Below are 21,310 nucleotides of genomic sequence, written 5' to 3'. Positions count from 1 at the left end.
TAATCCAGCCGAGTGGTCACAAAGGCCTGGATTACTGTCTCAAAGTGCTGTCTCTGAAGGACTGGTTTAATTTTTGCTGCCTCAACTGGAAAAAGCTTGACTTTACCACAGCTTTAATCTGTCAAATTTAAGGTCTGCGTCCACTTTTACCCACTGATTGTTCCCAATTGGCTTGTGGTATTGTGCCAAAGAACCCAGATCAACTAGGTGGGTCACAAAAGTGCCACCAAAGACCATGACTTCTGTCTTTTTTTTCATTCAAATTCAGGAAATGTAAAGAGAGCCTTAAGGTCATGGAAACACTTTAGCAGTGGCTGAACAGAGTAGGAGTCTAGGGGGACATAGATCTGACTGTCATCTGTGTAACAGTGGGGAAAAAAATGCCATGTTTCTTGAGAATGGAACCCAGTGGGAGTAAATAGAGAGAAAATCAGGGGCAAGCACAGAGCCCTGAGGGACCCCACATGAGAGAGGAGCAGTGGAGGACACAGAGTCAGCAAGGCTGACACAGAAAGTCTGATGTGACAGTCAGGACATGAACCATTCAAGTGCTGTGCCACTGATGCCCACCCACTGATCAAACAAGCAATCAGGATTTCATGGTCCACTGTAGCAAATGCTGCAGTCAAATCTAAAAGTACAAGGACAACACAGTGACCAGAGTTAGTAGCGAAAATATGATTAAAAACTCTTAAAAGCACTGATTCTGTGATCTGCATCAATGTGACTGTCATCAATGTGAATGTCATCAATGTGACTGTCATCTGCAAAGAAAGACAGTTTAGAGATAGACCTGCAATTTGCCAAAACAGTAGGATCCAGGGTTTTTTTTTTTAGTGGACATCTTGTAAATGTTCTTCAGTTACCATCTGCTGGCCATCAGGGGGCGACTCCTCAGGTTGCAAAAAGAAGTCTGATTGCATGGAAGTCTATGAAAATGACCCTATTTCTCACTAGATCTTTTACCTCAGTAAACATTGTAAACATTAGTTTATGGTCTCAATCTCTAGTTTCATGTCTTCTTCAATCCAGCATGATGTCCATTTAGTAAATTATGGTCCATTTAGAGTCAAATAGACCAGAAAACAGGGGATTCTTTAGGGCGGGGCTACCTTGTGATTGACAGATCGCTACCATGGCGTTGCTTCTAGATTCACATATAAATGTGTCCAAACGTCTTCATGTTAGCTCATTTAAATATGTCCATATGTGGCAAAGCAACACATATTGCTTGGCAGCACAGTGACAGGTGCATCTCCTCCTTTGTGCTGCTTTGAGAATCACGCTGTCTTTCTCCCTCATCTGTGCCGGTTTAGTAGCTGTTAAAGCCACACAATCCTTTTGTGAGTTCGCCCCTCGGAGTATGAGCAGTTTGAAGGCTTTAGAAAGCCTCAGCACACAGCAGCACAGTGATTCTAAGTCGAGTGGGGACACACCAAGATGTAGACAGACAATGTTTTCTTGTGTTAAATCAATAGCTCAGACACAAGCTTGTCTGCGGCTGTTACAGGCCTGGTTTATTTACTTCTTCTTCTGGACTAGCCAGTTCCTAACCAGCCAATTATCTGCTGCAGCAGAGCGTTCTTTTAGGTCAAAGTTTCAAAAGTAAACGAAATATTTAGTCCCACAACACAACAATGCCATGATAATAACCACACAGCCACGCTAACAATAACCCCAGTGCCGCTTCTGAGCTCTCTCCTGACACTAGAAAGCAATTTATTTAAGTGCAGAGCTTTAAAACCACAGTTGATCAGCACAGAGAATCCCAAATGCAAAGACTGCAATTCAGTAGATGATTACTTTTTTATTATTACCAAGCTCGATCAAGGAGACAGCCACTGCAAATTACTTGGACTTAATTATGTTTCGAGTGTTTGTTTCTCTACAGAAATCGCCCACAAGTACGCTGTAAAAAGAGAAGTGGGGCTGAAGGAGAGAAAAAAAGGAATACTGTTTACACATGAATGCCTGACCCAGACCTTCTCCTTATTCTCAGGGCAAACGGATCGCACCGGTGTTTAGGAGGCGAGCAGGCATGAATTCAGATCTAAAGAAAAGTCCTTTGAGACTCTCCGTCAGAACATTAGCAACAGACGAGTGGAATAAAACAGCATGTGTTTCATACAGGTGGTTCTACATCGTGGTCGTCCCCATCACCCCGGATTCTCTGAGAAAATGGGAGAACCCTGAAGACATGGACATACATGAGGTGAGTGGACATGTGCTTGTATTGGGCATGTAAAGGGGACAACTCCCCATTCCTTTTCTTCATGAGGCCCGTTGTGTGTGTTTGTTACGACTGGAAACCCTCAGAAGGAAAAGGCAGAACTCATGAGCAGGGCTCACAGACACACAGGACTATAGGTGCAGTTAAATGGTCTTTACTTGCTAAAACGGGCTCGGTACACAGGAGACCGGTCGGGTAATGAGGCAGACAAAACCAGCAAGTAAGAAAAAAGGAAGTCAGGAAAAGTATTATATACCATCATGCATTACGCTGATGGAAAATGACTGAGAATGAGAGTCGAGAGAGCAGAGGGATTGAGACAAATTCCTGAAAGTAATATACGCTACTCACAGAAAGTTAGGGATATTTGGTTTTAAGGTGAAATTTCAGGATGAACCTAAAATGCACTATAACATTTACAGGTGAACTTAATTTGACCTTCTCTAAACTTTTGAATGCACATGTCCAACTGTTCAATGTTTCTACTTTTTTTACAACTTCCTGTTGTCTAACACAGAGCTGAGCAGCAAAATGCACAACAGCTGTTTGATCCTTGAATCGACCAATCAATGTCCTGGTTCAATAAGAGTTGGTATTTAAACATCGTCTTCATCATGCTGTTCACATGTTGACATCATGAGACCAAGACGACACCTAACAAGTGATCAACAGCACCTCGCCATTGGGAGGCTTCAATCAGGATGTTGTCAGAGGGAATCAGCCACTGAGCTTAGAGTCACAGAGTGTCATCAGCAGGTTGCTACGGAGACACAAGAGAGACTGGAAGAGTCCCAGAAAGCAGAGACGTGGACGTCCTTTGGTCACATGACAAGTTATTGAGACATTGACTTGTTTTGTTGTGGTAAACCCACCACTGCTGCTGGCTTTTGTTTCAATAATTAGTTTGAGATGAGGAAATCACCATTGCATGCTTCTTACTTAAATGCCCTGCGTTTATGATATAATACCACTGTAGCGGGAACTCTTTACATTTTCCATACATTTCACCCGAAAGCCAAAAATCCCTAACTTTTTGTGAGTAGTGTATTTAATGTGAGTAGAGCATCATAACACAGATGGTAGGAAGTGCTTTGAATTGATTCATTAATTTGGGAAAATCTGATTATTGCCTCCACAAACACCGTTTCCTTTCTTCTTACGTTTCACAATAAAAGCCTTAGAAACGGGTTAACCAGGGTAACTTAAAGTGACTCACAGCATTTTGATGAGAAGCAACTCATCAAAATGTTTCAACATGTATTTATGACATCAAATGATGTCTGTTTATTATGGATTGATCTGTAATGCTTTAATGTGCGACAGTAGTTACGTCATTATAGGCGCAGATAAAATGACGAATATGTAGTGTTAAAAGTGTTTGCTGATGAGCTCTATATATAGTCCTCCACGGCCTCCCCTATGACTTTTAAATAGACGGGGGGCAGAGTTGAAACCAATCGGGGGCGGAGTAGACAATCACAGACAGGAAATAATGAATAGTGGAGTAAAAGAGAGCAGGACATGTCATCACATCATTGAGGCCTCATCTAAGTGTTGAATTCATCTCCTCTCTAAACAGCCTAATGTGGGGGTAAAAGTTGCATTTTATCGACATCCATGTTTTGAAGCAGTTTATTTGCTTTGTTCCCAGACATCCCATCTGCTCTGTGTCAAGCCTTTTTTTGTTAACTGCACATTTTGTTTTTGTAGATTATATCCGGCATTTATCATTATCCAATCAATAAAGTATGAATGTGTTATTCCCAGTGGGCGGTGTTTGTTGTTCCCTTTCAGCTTCCGTAAAAGATTAATGTTGAGCTAAATAACAAAAACATTGTTGTCTGTGGTGAGTGGCTGTCCTTATAGAGACTCAGAAAGAGTCGGGCAAAGTTTATCCACTGGCTGACCAGTGAAAAACAACCATTAGCCTGTTTACACAAGCTCCCGGTCTCAGTTGGCATTACGGCGGTCTCACCTCAACATCACAACGTCCACACTCACAGACTTTGAGGCTGGTTCCCACAAAGTCTGTGATGGTTTAGTTCTGTGTCACTATCAAATCATCAAGTACGTCACGTCTGGTTTATCCATCAACCAGTTATTTTAATTGTCTGTTTTGCTCAAACTAATTTGGACAATTAAATCGTATCTCACAAGACAAACGTCTGGAAGATTTTTGAATCAGTCAGTATGCATGATGTTCATTTAGTCAATTATGGTCCATTTACAGACAAAAAGACAATAATGCAGGGTATGATTTAGGGCGGGGCTACCTTGTGATTGGCAGGTCGTTACCACAGCCTCGTTACCAATGCAGTTATTTACTAAGATGATTTAACACCGGATCCAGTAATGTTGCTGCTCTGCTGCATGTGTTCACCAGATCCACAGTCCAAATATGGTCACTTCCTACACTGGTTGCAAAAAAATGAAGAAAGGGGGGGGAAAAAGGATGTTGATGGGAAAAATGTCAAATTCTAGGCTTAAGTGCTGAGTCATTCCTGCTACCGAAATGTAAAACAACCAATGAGGAAAGCACGGTGTCAACAAAAATCATCAATTTCCGTTTTTATTGGCAGCAGCTCTGAAGAATTCCTCTTTTCACGTTTCCTGCAATCGCATATTGTGTTGTTACCTGCTGTCAGTAAAAATCCATGAGCCATGTGGTTCATGTTTCACTTTCCATTGTGATTCATAACCTGCAGGTGAACAGGCTGGTTTCATTTGCATAAACAGCCTCTAATGAGCAACTGCACAGGATCGTGTTTGTGTAAGAGTTGTCGGTGTGAGTTATCCTGTTTCTGGAGACGAAGACAATTGGAACAAAAGCATTGATGAGAATGGTCTGTCATTTCTTCCCTCTCCTGTTGCATTAGGGTAAAAATAAAGACATGATGTCACATCTGATCAAAACTAAAGCACGTGATGGCCTAAAGACATTAGTTAGGTAGCTGGATCTCTGTCACCCTCCTAACAATTAATCAGTCTGTCCTGAATAATTATATTCATATTAAAATGTTGGTCAAGTGTTGTGACCTGGTAGGAGGCATTGCCTTTGTTGTTACATATTACATTTATCTCCATGTGCATTACATATAAAGTCAGTGCAAAGACACGTATGGGTGTGAAGGCTGTAAAATCTGAAATATAAGTTTGAGAAGCAGCGGATCAGGTTTTACATCTGTACCAGGTTTGGTTGCCATGGTCTTGATTGTTTTTTAGCCCGATATAGAAGGAAGAGGAAGGAGACCACTGACTGAAGGAAGATTGATGCCCCTGAACCCACCATGATATGCTGAGATATGATTCTCTACAGATATTGCCCTCATCACATTCCTATGGGTGGATGAAATCATTTTGATCCAATTGATTTGTTAAGTTTGTTCCTTTTAGTCCTCGTTCTGTAAAAGCTCTGCCTAATGTTCTGTGGCTTATACGGTCATGAGAATGCCTTTATTAACAACTTCACTGCATTCATAGAATATTGGGCTGAGGAGAATCACATCAGTCTTCGTTGGCCAGTAGGGGGCGATCAAACGCGAGCAGTGGTTTCAGTCACTGGGACTCTCGTTCAGTAAGCCTACTGGCTCAATAGTTCATCAGCGACTCTTTCTCTACATATTACAGCACAAACATTTAAAAACGTTTCACGCTGAGTGTTGTTTTTATGACTGATTGCGGAAGTATAAATATTTGCTCCAAGAACACACAGTGAAAACATGGCTTCATGTGGCTATTAGCACTGCTTTTAAACACAAGAAGGCAGCGTCCCTTTGAAAAGTATTGACACTTTGGTTTAATAAAGGTGCGTCAGTGCAGCAACTGTCTGGTTGGACTTTGACGGGTGAATTTAGCATTTAGATTAAATGAACACAGGACAGGTCTCGGGTGAGATTGCTGTGATTTCTCTAGCTCACCCAGGTCACAGCTCATTGATTTGAGTGATTACAGTCAGCCAGCACATGTGGGATATATTATAATGTGGATGTGAAATATGTGCAGCCTTAGATTTGGTCCCGATGTCGTCTCTCAAAGGAAACACGGAGCTCGGCTCAGCTGACAATCGTAGCTCACACGTGGATGTTGGAGCTTTTCAAAAGTTCGATGAACAGCAGCAGTGACAGCGAGTGACATCATCATCATCATCTTTCAGGGGAACAGTGTGGCAGCAGGCATGCAGCAACTACATCATGATGGTGATTTGTAAAGAGCATGAAGTCACGCTTTGTTCGGTCTGCAAACGACTTTTAAAATGCTTGAGTTCAGATTGATAGGAGCTAAGCTATGCTAACACTCTAGCTGCTCCAACAACACTTACAATAAGGTCATCTAGATATAAATACAGCAGCATTGTTGTTGGTTGGACCACAGACAGTCACTGGTTTCTCCACATAGTCTGGACATATATGAGTTACTACCATAGAGCTCTGGGGGACCACAGACATCGGAGACAACATTTGTTTCCTCCATTTCTGATTCAGCAACGTCAGCGATGATAGAAGGAGAACATTTTGCGGATTTGCCTTATTCGGGTTGCATCATCATCCATTTGAATGTTTCTTTGACTGTGTATGCAACTGCACCGCTTGTTGCTTCTTGTTCAGTGTGAACAGCAGCATTCAGCTGCAGAGTGATTTCCATAAGGAGAGAGGGTGAGGCCCGGCTCTCTGATTGATGTGCAGCTTTTAACTGTTTAAACTAACGTTGTGTGCAAGGCTAACGTTCCAACAGCACTTTGTCTTCATTAGAATCAAGATGGACAAAAAGAAAAGGCGAACACACTCTCTGCTCTCTGTAGAGCAGCGGCTGATAAAGTCACCACCTGTAGGAGTGAAATGAGGAATAGGGTGAAATGTTTTCTATTCCCCTTAAATCGTGATTAGCCCTGTGCATACAGCCTAGCGATAGCATAATCCATGTTATGTGTGCATATTGCAGTTTTGTGTTCAGATATGCACATTTTTAAAGGTTAATTTAGTTTGTCATGAACCAGACCACAAGAAACGTTTCAGCATTAGAACTACGTGTGTGCAGTTAATGAGGGATTTATGGTGTATCTTTCAACAGTACGTGGATGAGTAAAGTACTTAGAAGAACATTGTGCACCGCGGCCACAGCAGGATAAAAGCTTATTGGTTGATTAGTCAGTTTTATAGAGTTAGAATGAACCAGTTTGGTTCTCACATTGGGAGACTATTGAAACGCCATCAATGGAGGACTCAGCTGATATTATCTAGAAACAGTCCAACATTTAAGGATTGTGACCCTGCTGGCCAGGGAGAATTTTCCGTGGAAGAGGAGACCAGTGAGGAAGTCGTTTAAGCCCGTCCCTAACAGGGATTCCCTGAGCTCTGTGTGAGCCCAAAGAGAAATGCTGTGCGGTAACCGCTATGCTGGAAATGATCTATCATCCCAACAGCTTTGGACTGGAAGTCTGTAAGAACACGATCAAACGGAGACGTGTCACAACAGGTGCAACCACTTCAAAAACGCCCCTTGGCAAAGAGCGTCGGGCAAACCAGCTGATGAATCTGCGTCGCAGGTGTTTGTGATCAACCGGGTGATGAAATGTGGATTCAAGCAGACGTGGAGCTCTTGCCGTTGCTCTGCTGTTGGATGAGGAGGATGGGAAAAGAGCATCAAGATATACATATTGAAAAATGTATAGTTCATCTTTCCAGACCAGACAACGCCGTAGTAGCAACTTGTAAATCATACGGTAGTCCCGCCCTAAAGCATCCTCTGCTTCATGGTCTATGTGACTCTAAATGGACCATTATTTACTAAATGAACATCATGCTGTATTGAAGAAGACTTGAAACTTGAGATTAAGTGAAATAAAGTGGTTAAGATAAAGTGTTTGTTTGATTACAACCTGTCTGATCCTGGGTCTGCAAGTTCCTTACCTGTCTGACTTTGTACAATGTTCAGAGTTCCCAGATCTAAGAGAATGTTTTAAGCCTAACTGATAAAAATGATGGATAAAACTATCCAACTGTCTGATGTCTGTATGCAACCCCCCCCCCCCCCCCCCCCCCCCCCCCCCCACACACACACACACACTCACTCCTTCTTCTTAAGGAAGTCGGTTCTTCACACTGACTTTCTTAAGAAGAAGGAGCAGGCTTTTTAAAAATAAAAGCCCCTGAAGGTAACTATCCTAACAGGAGGTTCAGGATGACACTGTTTCAAATGAATAGCCAACTCTCACCGTTTGTTAACAGGAAACTATGGATGGATGTAGTGTTATAAAAATAAAAACCCCAGAAACTCTCTTCTAACAGGAAGCTCAGAAAGAAAAGCCCTTAAATCTCACTGTTAACTAAGGATGGACTTTAATTAAAAATTGTAACTCCCAAAGTGTTGAACTATTCCTTTAACTTGGTCATATTTTGCTATAAAAACAAATGTTCTGATGCTTAACCAAGTCATGTCGGCTGCCATAACTTGAAAGACAGTTTGTAGTACAGATATCTGCTCATATACTGGTAGATCATCCTTGTTGATTGAAGAACTGTAATACTGAACGTGAGAAGAAATAAGACTTGATTTGAATCAGAATTAAAAGTTACAGAATTTGTACCAAAAAATAAATAAATTAAAAAAGAAAAAAAAATTGGGCCCAAAGAAGAGAAGAACATCACCTACAGAAATCAGTGATTGTGTTTTTTTGTCATGATATACTCGTTCCAACGTGGGCTGTTGTCTGGTCCCTCCGGCAGCTCCTGGAGGCTGAAGCTGACAGCGGGCTGCAGAGGAAGAAGAGGCAGAGCCAGGATTTCCTGCAGCCCTACATCGCAGCCAAGCTGGACACTCTGCCCGAGACCTTCACACTGGGCGACGAGAAGAAATACAACGGCTACTCCAACAAACCGCTCCCTGGCCAGCAGCAGTATCGCTGCTTTGTCCTGGCTGACCTGACGGACCACGAATCCGTGAGTGATCTCCATGTGTTTGTGAGGATGTGAGCGTGTGTGTGGCCTTTAAACATTTAATCAGTTGGGCTGACTAGTAGTGATTTAGTTCTCACTTGTGGAAATTCCATTATGAACAGTCGAAAATGATATCAGACAGATATCTTTAATTTAATTGTAGATATCCTTAATTCCTTTTTCACTAGTAAGAATGATGATTACAGATATCTAAAATTGAATTTCCACATGTTGAAAAAGGATTGTGACATTTGGGATATGTCCGACATATCAACAAACCATGTCGGATAAGTGGGCGTCATATTATTGGTCGACATTTAACTACCTCATGAATATTCAACAAATGCTAAAGGTCCTTTTACACTGAGTCTGTTTTCTTGTCAAACGAGCCAATTTGTTTCGCACAGAAAACTTGCACATTAAGTCCGATGCGTTTTTTTTAAAGGGGACATATTATGCAAAACTGACTTTTTCCTTGCTTTAGTTTGTATATTTGCGTATCCGGGGTGTCTCCCGACCCCTTAAACATGAGTTTTGACAACTAAGTCAATATTTAGTAACTGGCAGAGTCAGGAATTTAGTCTCTAAACGAGCCGTTTGGATTTTGACCGTATTGTGACGTCACAATCCGGTCTTTTGCATATTCTTGCATAGTCATTGCATTTTCATGGCATATCCCCGCCCACATTACGCCGGCTACCTGAACAAGGATCCGCCATTTTTTCTTACTCGCTTCACTTGTACTCGACAGCCTAACCGCCACCATGTACAAGCCGAAAGCCAAGCACTGCTGCTCTGTCATCGGATGCACGGGTCCTCATATGGGTCCACGGGGCCGCCTGGTGCCGGGGTCGTCTGGAGCTCGCCATGAGTCCGTCAGGCCCGAGAGTTCGGCCGGGGTTTTGAGCCTATAATCGGGGGGGTTACCGGCAGAGTTCCCGGTTCTCCGGTGCGGACTCTTGTGGCCCTGGGCGGGCCGGTGTTTTAGTGAGGACCACGGGCTTTTCACCATGGTCTGGGGGCATCAGGGCCGAGAGTTCGGCTGGGTTTTTGCGTCTATTAACCTGCGGGAATCCCCGCAACGCGTCCGAGGGTTTACGGGTCTATGGACGGAGCCGAAGTCCGGCTTCGCTGTGCGTAATTGTGTCGTGGCGCGGAGCTGGACCGGCCGGTGCTTAAGTGAGCTGCACGGGCTTTTCACACAGCCTTGGGGGCACAAGTGGCCCGAGTTCGGCCGTGTTCAGCTGTCTGTTTCCCGGCTGGTTTGCGTGCGGCGCGTCTTGGCGTTTCGCGTTCGACGGAGAGTCCGCCTGTGTGGACTCTTGTGGACCTGGGCGGGCCTGTGTGTTAGTGAGGACCGCGGGCTTTTCACCATGGTCTGGGGGCATCAGGGCCGAGAGTTCGGCTGGGTTCTTGTGTCTATTTACCTGCGGGAATCCCCGCGACGCGTCCGAGTGTTTTACGGGTCTACGGACGGAGCAGAAGTCCGGCTTCGCGGTGCGTCATTGTGGCGCGGCGCGGAGCTGGACCGGCCGGTGCTTGGGTGAGGTGCATGGGCTTTTCACACAGCCTTGTGGGCACAAGTGGCCCGAGTTCGGCCGTGTTCAGCTGTCTGTCTCCCGGCTGGTTTGCGTGCGGCGCGTCTTGGCGTTTCGCGTTCGACGGAGAGTCCGCCTGTGTGGACTCTTGTGGACCTGGGCGGGCCTGTGTGTTAGTGAGGACCGCGGGCTTTTCACCATGGTCTGGGGGCATCAGGGCCGAGAGTTCGGCTGGGTTCTTGTGTCTATTTACCTGCGGGAATCCCCGCGACGCGTCCGAGTGTTTTACGGGTCTACGGACGGAGCAGAAGTCCGGCTTCGCGGTGCGTCATTGTGGCGCGGCGCGGAGCTGGACCGGCCGGTGCTTGGGTGAGGTGCATGGGCTTTTCACACAGCCTTGTGGGCACAAGTGGCCCGAGTTCGGCCGTGTTCAGCTGTCTGTCTCCCGGCTGGTTTGCGTGCTGCGCGTCTTGGCGTTTCGCGTTCGACGGAGAGTCCGCCTGTGTGGACTCGCGTGGGGCTGGGCGGGCCGGTGTTTGACCGATGTCCGAGGGCTTTTCAGCAAGCTCTGACGGTGAGAGTCCCGACAGTTCGGCGTGGTTGAGGTCTCTATTTAACGTCTGGATTCCCCGCAACGCGTCCGAGGGTCTACGGGTCTGCGGCGGAGCAGAAGTCCGGCTTCGCGGTGCGTAATTGTGGCTTGGCGCGGACCTGGACCGGCCGGAGCGTGACTGAGCTGCAAGGGCTTTTCGCCCGGGTCTGAGGGCACGGGTCCCGACATTCCGGCCCGGTTCGATTGCCTGTATACGGGCAGGATTCTCGGTGGCGAGTCCGGCAGCCATTTCTCCCCCGAATCAACCGTTGTTATGGTTACAAAATGGCGTCCTCACGTCTTACGCCCGGCAGGAAGAGGTGGGCGGTGCCAAGACCGTTTGGGCGGCGCACGCAGTAGCTCATTAGCATTTAGAGGGAAAGTCACTGAATCCGGCCGCTGAAAGCAGGGCTGTGAAACTGGTATGTTGAGAACCCTGCTGTGCTCAATCCTTGGGTTTTTTCGACCAAAGCATGTTACTATCATTCCATTTAGACATCAAAGACCCATGTCAACAAGCAGAAATGAGCATAATATGTCTCCTTTAATACATTTTCATTGCAACAATTCACAAAATTAAAATCCAGCAGTTTGCAGGATCGTTGTGCAGCTCCTTTCTTTTTCTTCTTTCAAGAATAAGACGATCTCAACATCGTCCTCACTGCTGGATGACTCAGTTTATATTATATACGATCCCGACCGGGTCCAGGTGGACTTCAGGACCAGGTTGCAGCACTACCAGGACCCTAAATCTCTGCGATCAACCGGACCCTGAACAGGCTGCAATCCCGAGTCCCAAACCCCTCAGCGATCGCTCGCCACCATCTGTCCTTCATCTCCACATCTTTATAGTCTTTAAACTGTTGGTCAAACAGTGCTTTGCTTTGAGTGACGAGGTGGACGAGCTCGATATTTTGGATGTTTGTGGCTTTACGGCGGCTCTGAGTGGTCAAAATACCCTCAGCGCTTTTTGACAGATGCAAAAAAATCTAACCTTTTCACAAAAGTTTTTGACGGACAAAAGTTTCGGAGCCGGTGTGCGAACTTGATTGGCATAACATGAGGTTGTAATTTGTTTTAACATGCAACAATTTTGGAGTGCCAGTATTAGAAACTCCTTCTCGCCATCGCCTCCCTCATTACCTTCATGCCGGATGTTGCCCAGATTACCATATTAGTTTGGGAGATGTCCACTAATTGGGCTGCACGGTGGTGTAGTGGGTAGCACTGTCGCCTCATTCCTCGATTCCTGGGTCAGCCGGGGTCCCTTCTGTGTGGAGTTTGCATTTTCTCCCCGTGTAAGCGTGGGTTCTCTCCGCGTTCTCCGGCTTCCTCCTAAATTGACTCTAAATGTCCCGTAGGTGTGAATGTGAGTGTGAATGGTTGTTTGTCTCTACATGTCAGCCCTGTGATAGACTGGCGTCCTGTCCAGGGTGAACCCTGCCTTCACCCTGTACCATCCCCCCCCCCCCCCCCCCCCGCAACCCTGAATAATTACATTTTGACTGGTCAGAATTGAAATTCAGATATCTAGAATTCAATTAATAATATCTGTAATGTAAGAACGATTGTAGATATCTATCTATTCACATCTCTATGTGAAAGCAACATGCATCCATATAATGTGTGGATATACTTACAGCACATTTACATTGTTTGCCATTCACAGGACTCTTTGGTCAGCTGCAATGCAACTACAAGGCAAATAGAGCCGGTGGAGCGTAGGAAGGTGGATGTAGCAAACTGTTCTGGTTAATGATGTATTGATGAAGACCTGGAGTCTTTACAGGTCAATAACTAACAATGTATAGATTTGTTCTATTGTGTAACATTGTTAAACCTGCAGAGAGGCATGCTAACCGACACTGATGGACACGAGGCAGCAAACTCACCCTTATGGAAAATAAAAAAATGGAACGGCAGCATTACTATTCGAAAGAAAGAATAATATACGTAATATACATTTGCAACTTTTATGAAACTTGTAGTAAATGATGAGTCTTTAGCAGGTAGTTGGTTTTGTTGTTGGCTTGCATTATATATGAAGATGTTATTGTTATTTTCTCCACGTTATAATGTTTTGGCATCCATGATCAATGGTACCTTGGCAGAACCGAGGTCTGGTAATATTCCATATGGATTCCCAGAGGGGCTCTGACCCACCAGCACCACCTGTTTCACCCCATGTGCTCCTTCTGCATTCTTATAGCAGACACACGGGCCCCAGCTACCTAGTACCATGTGAGAGTTCACATGAGACTGGTTTTAGCTGTATGTTAGTCTGCTTTGTAACCAGCAGTGGAGTGTCAGGCACTGTTTACCAACACCAAGTCTTCTCTTGACATCTTTGATGAATCATAATACCACACCAGAGCAATATGCCGATTATTCGTCGCCTTTTCAAATTGTGAGGGTTCCTTTCTGCCTTGTGGGTCACATTCTAGTACAACTGCAGTGTGTGTACCATACCGTTCCCCACTGCTGGGTAAACAGAGCAGAGTTTGTCATGAGTGGCATTGTTGTTCCTCCCTGGTGTTTTGGAAGCCTAGAAAGCTGCTGTATAAATGCTGGTCTGTTTACCATATAATGCTTTCCAGCATGCAAACACATATGTTTAATCACGTAAGGTCTTATGCTATGTCTGTTGCTCCACCACCCATAATGCAGCGGGTGGCTGCCTCACATACAAACACACTTGAAGTATTGACCTTCTCATCTAACTCGGGGTAAGACAGCAATCCATGTATTTATTTCATGTGGGTCAGTTTGGGGCGTGAAGGAAATGTTGAGGTTAAACTGTGGGAAAGTGAGAACCCCAATAGGAACACATTGTTTTTAGAGGTACATTTGTATTTAATAGGAAAACACAACCATGTTCTGTCAACTATTGTTAGTGTTATTATTAATAATGGCATGGTATCATTTCAGTATCCAGATATCTTGGCAGGGTATCAAAGTAATTTAGGTAGCGTAATATGCTTTATAAGTCCCCCCCCCTTACATCTTGTGTGCGTAGCCTTGGACAGTGATTGCATTAAGAACATTAGAACAGAGTGACAAAGCCCCGATTCAATAAATGACACTCAGCTGAATGTGATTCAAGCCTGTACAAAAATAGAAACCTAATCACATTCATTGAAAACAGAAAGTAAGCTTAGCTTTTATTGCTACTGCAAAGCTGCTGGCAGGGAAGAAGGAAGAAAGAAGGGGATGATGGGGAGGGGGCAAAGCAAAAGGGCACTGCAGCTCTCTGTGGCCCCCACTGCTGGTAAACAAGCCGGGACGTGTGAAATTGGATAAAAGAAAAAGGCCATATAAACAGTGTGATCACTTCCAGCAGAGGAAGGAGGGGGGAGTGAGGAGTGATCAGCAGCCTCCTCTGAATGCAGGACCCTGTGGGAGTGACACGGAGGTGAGGAGAAGAGGGGGGGTCCTGGGTGAAATGCAAAGACGTACTTGAGAAGACGAGAAATGCTGCAATCATTGGAGAGAGAATGGCTCAGATGCTTCTGGTGTAGGAGGAGGGATGAACTCTGAGGAGGAAAAGAAGGAGAGAAGGCCGGCGGTATAGAGGACTGGGGGATTGTGGGAAAATACACTGAGCCTGCTGGATAGCATCCAGTTTGTGGCAGATGGAGGATTGGTGTGCGGAAAGCTCTGACTGAGGTGGAAATCTTTAGAGCTCTGAGAAATAACAGAGCTGTCAAAGCACATTAGAATCACACATTGTTTCTACTGATACCACGAGTCAAGTGCTCTTCTCGGGGGGAGATTATGGACAATGGAAACAACAGTGAAATGTTCATCCTCCCACCGCTATTAAACCCACTTTTCTTTTCTCTGCACGGCCCACCTCCTCTATCCGACTCTCACATGCAGCAGCAGTGCATTTTCCTCCCCTGAAAGATTAAGAAATGTGTCTGCCATTGATCAACCCCCTCCCCATCCCCTGAGATTTCCTAAATATCCTTTAGAATACTTCTGTGCTGTCAGAAAGCCTTGAAACCTGTCATTTGAAAAAGACAACTTTTAGGAGCTCGAAGTAAAACTTTGCTAAAAGTGGCAAAAAGTAGGAGAGAGTAGAGAAAGCTGAAAGGACCCGAGGAGACAGATGAGCTGAACATGTTATCAAGCTCCACACCTTTTAGCTGCTAAACCTTCCTCTCTAGACTATCTGAGAGAGCGGGAAGATCGGAGTGGTTTTCAACAGCACTGACAAAGCATGTCGCCCCGTCGACAGAAAACTGTTATATGTACAGTTCTCAAGGGCACGGACAAGCAGGTCCCATCCGTCCATTATCAACCACCGCCTGTCCCACCACGCCATGGTGAGGTCACCAGCAGTGATGCGCCGGTCCTTTCACGAGTGACCCCAACTCACCCGATGCTGTCATTCAACCGGACTGCGACTGGAACCATGAAAATGATGCAAATGTGTTCATTTTCATCCCAAAATGAAGACAGATAACTGATTTCAATCAAGCGAACCACTACGAGTATTATAATTTATTAGTTTTTATGATTCACCGTCTAGTTAATTGGAAGTCTGAACAACAAAAGTCATCACAAACAAAGTGATTATTTATTGAAATAGATGTCTCTTGCTTTTCCCCTCATTAAGTAAGATTATGGATATAATTAAAGTCAGAGAGAGTCGAGTCTGTCTGTTAGCAAGAAACAGGTTTCACATCATTTATCATCATTTTCTATGATCATTCCTGAGCATTGTCTTTGATATGAGTTACATCATTTCAATTTCCCCCAAAAACATTTATACTGATAATATACTAATAGGACACTAGAATCATATTCTGGGTTTTCAAATGTTGAATTCACAACCAGAATATCAATAAATACAGACACGCATAATAAATCATATAAATGCATCCTGCCAGTAGAAATACAGACAGCAGGTGTTTATTGACCAGGTAACAGACGCCAGAGGAACTCTGCCAGGGATAACATCCGTGTGTCTTTATTAGCATTAGAACAGTGAACATGTGTTTACACACAAACTCCATCAAAAGTCTCTCCAGCTGTTAGATCAGACTGATCCAGCTGTTAGATCAGACTGATCCAGCTGTTACATCAGACTGATCCAGCTGTGATCAGGACCAGACGTCGCTCCACGTTCAGAGGAAGATCATCTCATTTCTCTAAAAACACACGTCCTCCTCTCCTCTCCTACCTTGGTTTCCTGGTGTCCCGGTGGGAGGGACTAAGACGCATGTGATTGAAACGTGGATATAAGGTCCTAACTCCTATTCCTTGACCTCTGGGGAAAACGTCACGGGGTTAAGGAAAGGCGATAGGAGAACTCAAAAGGATTTAGGAAAAGTCGACCGCGGTGCTCAGAGAATCCGACCAGACTTTCACTAAACTGTCATTAAAACGCGGCCGCTGATGATTGACAGCTGATGATCGACACCGGTGATTGACGTGCGTCTGAGCTGGAGAAACTACAATAATAAACTTTCCTTTCGTATAGGAAGGTCCGTTGCATCCTATGCTAAAGGAGCTCTGAAAGGAAGCATTGGAGCTCCTTTCCTTTGCATTTAGAGAATCCGAACAGCTGTTATCATGGCGGGCCACTTGTTTACTTCCGGGTCACTTCTTCAGTTAGGAACCTTTCTAAGCAAAATGGACGATTCGACCGCAGCCAGAGACTTGGGAAGCACCGGTAGAGACACTGAACCCGGATTTGAACCCGTGCCCCCTTGCTGCGAGGCGACAGTCCTAACCACCACACCTGGGATACAGGGCTGCTCACTTCTGTGGTTGTTCATCTGGCTTTGGACTAAAGCGATGTGTGACATTGTAATGCATCGGGTGTTCAGTGGCAGACGTGTGCCTCCAGCCCCGACAGCAGAAGCACAGAATGTCAATAATCAGTGGAATATTCGATCAGCGGAATGGAGTGAAAACAGCAGCAGGAACGTGGACTATGTCTTCATCACTGGCGGAGCGCGAGGTGCAAGCGAAACAGGAAGCCGCTCATTAAAACATCGCTCCATGGCGCCACTAAAAAGCCTCCACGGGCACCTCTTAAACATTTGCTTACTCACAAACACCCTCCTCCTGTTGATTAAAAAGCTTTTCATCAAGTCAACTCCGCCGCCTCCGCTACTTAATCAACAACATTATTCCACCCGACTTCAGGCCTAATTTCTCTCACCAGCGCTGCCGACGTGTGAAGTGGAGAAAGACGAAGCAATTATTAGTTATTAATAAAAAGTATGCAGGCGTGCGAATGCACTGCATAAACATCCTCTGACTTTACAAGTCAGATTCGGCAGCGAGGCTTATTTATGCCTGTGCTGGTGTTTCCCTAGTGCTGTCTTGGAGGAGAGGAGGTGCTGCACCCTGAAAGAATAGGAAACCACCACTTCACCGAGAGGAGAGCATAGTTAAGTTAGCTCAAGCTAACCGCTACCTGGCGGTCTGTCGCACAAAGCTGCCGGCTGCTCTCCTCCTGAGGTCTGCGCGACCAAGCAGGACTTGTGGTGAGCGAGTCGACTTCAGTATTAACTGTGTTTTCAGTCCTCTGACGGTGGTACTTCTTATCAGCTATATCACCATGGTAACTGATGCTGCGGACCTGACCTTCTCTGGTTATGTTCAAGATAAGAGATCAACTCGTAAAAAGGCACCAGCTTCTGACCAATCACGGCTTGATGAGCGGATCGTGAGATGATATTACACAAACAAAGAACAAGTTGAAATCATAATCAGTACATGTGTGTATTATATTAATTATTGTGTTGTTCAAAAGTATTCTTCTGTCGCGTGAGACGATATTTTATTCCAGCAGCAACTCCCGAAGGTGTAAAACGACTTAGGAGCAAATAATAAATGAGTAAGTGAAAATGATTCAAACACCATGTGTTACTTTGCTACTGGTACTTTTATGAATGATGTTTCCTATTTGGTCCGAGTCTGTTTCACCGGCGGGGTTGCAGCTGAAACAATGAGGCTACATTATTGTCAGACACGACATCATTTCTCAAGTGGATGAATAAAGTATCTTCTTGTAACATCGAAGTAACACATCCATTCAGTGTATTTCACAATGTTGCTATAGTCAGATCTATTCGTGCTCTGGAAGTGCAGTAATATTATAAACCTATTAATACACATCCAGTCAGTGATTTATTACCGGCTGTCTGTTGCTTTAGTCTGGTGTGTGTTTACCGTCTTCATATTGGTCTAATATTATAGTTTGCTCTTCGTTTATATAATATGCAGCTCTGCTGAAGGTAGACTTATCCATCTTTGCGATTGGTCACACGGGTCGATTAACGGAGCTGATTATCTCCGTCGTAGGACTGCTGAGCAGGATCGCTGTTGTTCAGGTTAGTAAAGACAGATCATCCAAAGATACCCTGAGTACACTCTCTTCAAAGTACAGGCCTCTGCTGAAGTAATACATGTTGTTTCCTCGTTTTGATTGAATCCAATAAACCTTCAACGTGATTGAAGCAGCTCTACTTCTTGGTCCTCTTGTGTTGGAAGTAAAAGTAGAAGTATTACAAGACAGGACGGGCCGGGACTAGCTTGTCCCTGCTGCTTTGCAGGCCGTGGTAATATGGGAGTAAGACAGACAACCGGACACAAGGTAAGATGAGGACAAGATCACAAGAAACCCATGAGACCACCAGACACAGGTGGGCAGACGTGAGGAAAGGCTGAACGCTGATTGGTGGAAACAGAACAGGGTTGAGGAGACGAGAAACCCACAAAGACAGGAAATCGAATCAACGCAGGGCACAAGAGGCGGGGAACTTTCAAAATAAAACAGGATAATAACCAAGCGTAACCTGGTGACATTAAGTTGTGTCTCACTTCATTGGCTGCCTTGTTTGAGGACGCATCCTCGGTGGTCTACGTTGGACCGAGCGGTCTCTGAAATGAGACGGTCTGGTCGACAGATGATTTCCTGTTTATGTCGCCAGATATTCCTGTCCCTGCCGCTGCCGTTGCCTAGCAACCAGAGAAGAAAGAGCATAGAAAAGATAACTAACATCATACGATTAAAATGGACTTTGTATTTTATTCTTTGTATTGTATATTATGATGGAGGATATGCTTTGATGATATATTTCGGTGTATTCTGCTGCATCTCCTGCTGCTATCTCCTCGTAGACGCCGTGTTGATTGAAATCTAATCGGCGCTCGATGAATCTTGGCCGGTTGGGCCGGGACGGATCCATCAGTTGGATCCCCTGAATCTGGAAAAGAATGCTGCATTTCTGGGCTCCAACTGAAGGAGTCTTTGAAATGATCCCAGACACGCCGGGAACCACTGTGCTTTAGGTTCCCGGCGTGTCTGGGACTTCACAGTTCAAAGCAGCATCAGTAGTTATTTCAGCCATGACTGATGAAACCTTGTTGGTGTACATGGAGCTCCCTATCTAAACAATCCTCTGTTATTACTCATCTTTATCCTCCCACACAACCACCACCCAGAGACAATAGTGAACATATATATAAACACAACCACAGACAAGCTTATCTTCTGTAATATGTTATATGAAATAGCTTTGTATTAGAAACAGGCCCGAGGATTTAACTCTGCCTGTTGGTTCAGGTTTATTTTGATCATATCTTAGTAAGACGGTTGCCTGGTTTCTGTTTGCTCCCGTTTTAATTTGCTGTTGATGCAAACGCAACACTTCATCCCTGTTGTCTTTAATTCAGTATGTAAATGTCCTCCACTTTAACAACAGGGTCATGTTATACTCATCACTTTGCTGTGCTTCATGTGTCATTTCCAGGCAAGTGAAGCCAAACCTAAAGAGCCTTAAACATGCATTCTCTCTGCTGGCCATCAGGGGGCGACTCCTGCAGACTCAGCAGAGATAACATTATATTTGAAAAGGGGGATTTCAAAGCATGCTCATTCTACTTTTATATTTTGAAATCTCACCTAGCACCTTAATTTAGTGTTTCTTTTATACAATTCAGATTTTCACCATACATTTATAAAAAAAAACTCCTCAGAATGCTTGAAATGAAGTGCAAGATGATCATTTTTAAACTTTTAATTTGCTTTGCACCCATCAGTTACCTTGACGTCCATGAAAAAAGGTTATTTCATGTTTTTGCACATAATATGCATTCCTATCTATAACTATGAAACGGTTTCATCTAGAATATATTATAACCATAATGTAAATGATTTTTAAGGCAAAGTCTGGAGGATGCAGTCAGATTAAAGCGCTTGGTTTGATTATTCAGGCGGATTAGGGTGCTGAATTCCACGTGGAGAGAAAAGTAAACACCCATCCAAATGTTCTATATTTATGGCATGTTTGTGTTTGGAAGGGTCTTAGACCACGGTACGTCAAAATGCATTCGTTTCATTTCACCATCCTGCAACATGACAAACGCTCAACAAATCTGTTCCAACCACGAAGGTCATGTATAATTCATTTGCGGTTGTCAGCACTGATATCACAAGCCCTCTCCGCGAATGCTGGTGCAAGGGGGGAAAAGCGCATGAAAAATATGTTGAAATTAATGAATCAATAAGGAAGCAAAGCCGGCCATGGGGTGACATTGTTTTAACAAGCAGCATTCTTCAATTGTGTTTACAGCTTCCATCCAGAGCTGGAGCTGCTGGAGGCTCGTTGAGCCAGAGCCCCATCAGGCGTACAGGAATATTTATAGCCTCATTCGCTAACACAGTCCAACTTGCTGCACTTGTCTCACAGAACATAAAGTGACAAGCAGCACAGTTACTTAAAGTGAATTACGCCTCATAAATTGATCATGGAACTTCAATTTAATGTTCATCACGCTGCCAATATCCAACAGCTTTACAAATCTGCACTTCACCTCACTACCCAGGAGGACGAATCGTGTTCTTTGAAGGTTAATGATGTAATGATAATACATCTTCTAATGATTTGATGTTCTGTCACTGCAACAAGTTTGGGAAATGTGCCATCAGCTGAGGCTACAAGGAGGCAACATCTGGTTCTGAAAAGTGAAGCCACGGTGAAGTGCTGTAAACTTG

General features: G+C 44.5%; 1 protein-coding gene across 7 annotated transcripts in view; it reads left to right on the top strand.

The window, feature by feature from the left end:
• The window catches only part of ptprfa (protein tyrosine phosphatase receptor type Fa), a 252,391-nt gene that overhangs the window by 181,033 nt on the left and 50,048 nt on the right, over positions 1-21,310 (top strand). For all 7 annotated transcript variants that reach the window (XM_084011615.1, XM_084011612.1, XM_084011613.1 and 4 more), the window contains 2 exons: positions 2,131-2,212; positions 8,953-9,165. In XM_084011615.1, coding sequence (XP_083867741.1) covers positions 2,131-2,212; positions 8,953-9,165 — 295 coding nt within the window. The remainder of the gene's footprint in view (positions 1-2,130; positions 2,213-8,952; positions 9,166-21,310) is intronic.

This window comes from Eutrigla gurnardus (genome assembly GCF_963514095.1).
Source record: "Eutrigla gurnardus genome assembly, chromosome: 6".
In the NCBI taxonomy this organism is placed as follows: Eukaryota; Metazoa; Chordata; class Actinopteri; order Perciformes; family Triglidae; genus Eutrigla; species Eutrigla gurnardus.
The sequence above is the reverse complement of the archived record's forward strand: the minus strand, read 5'-3'. Positions and strand labels throughout refer to the sequence as shown.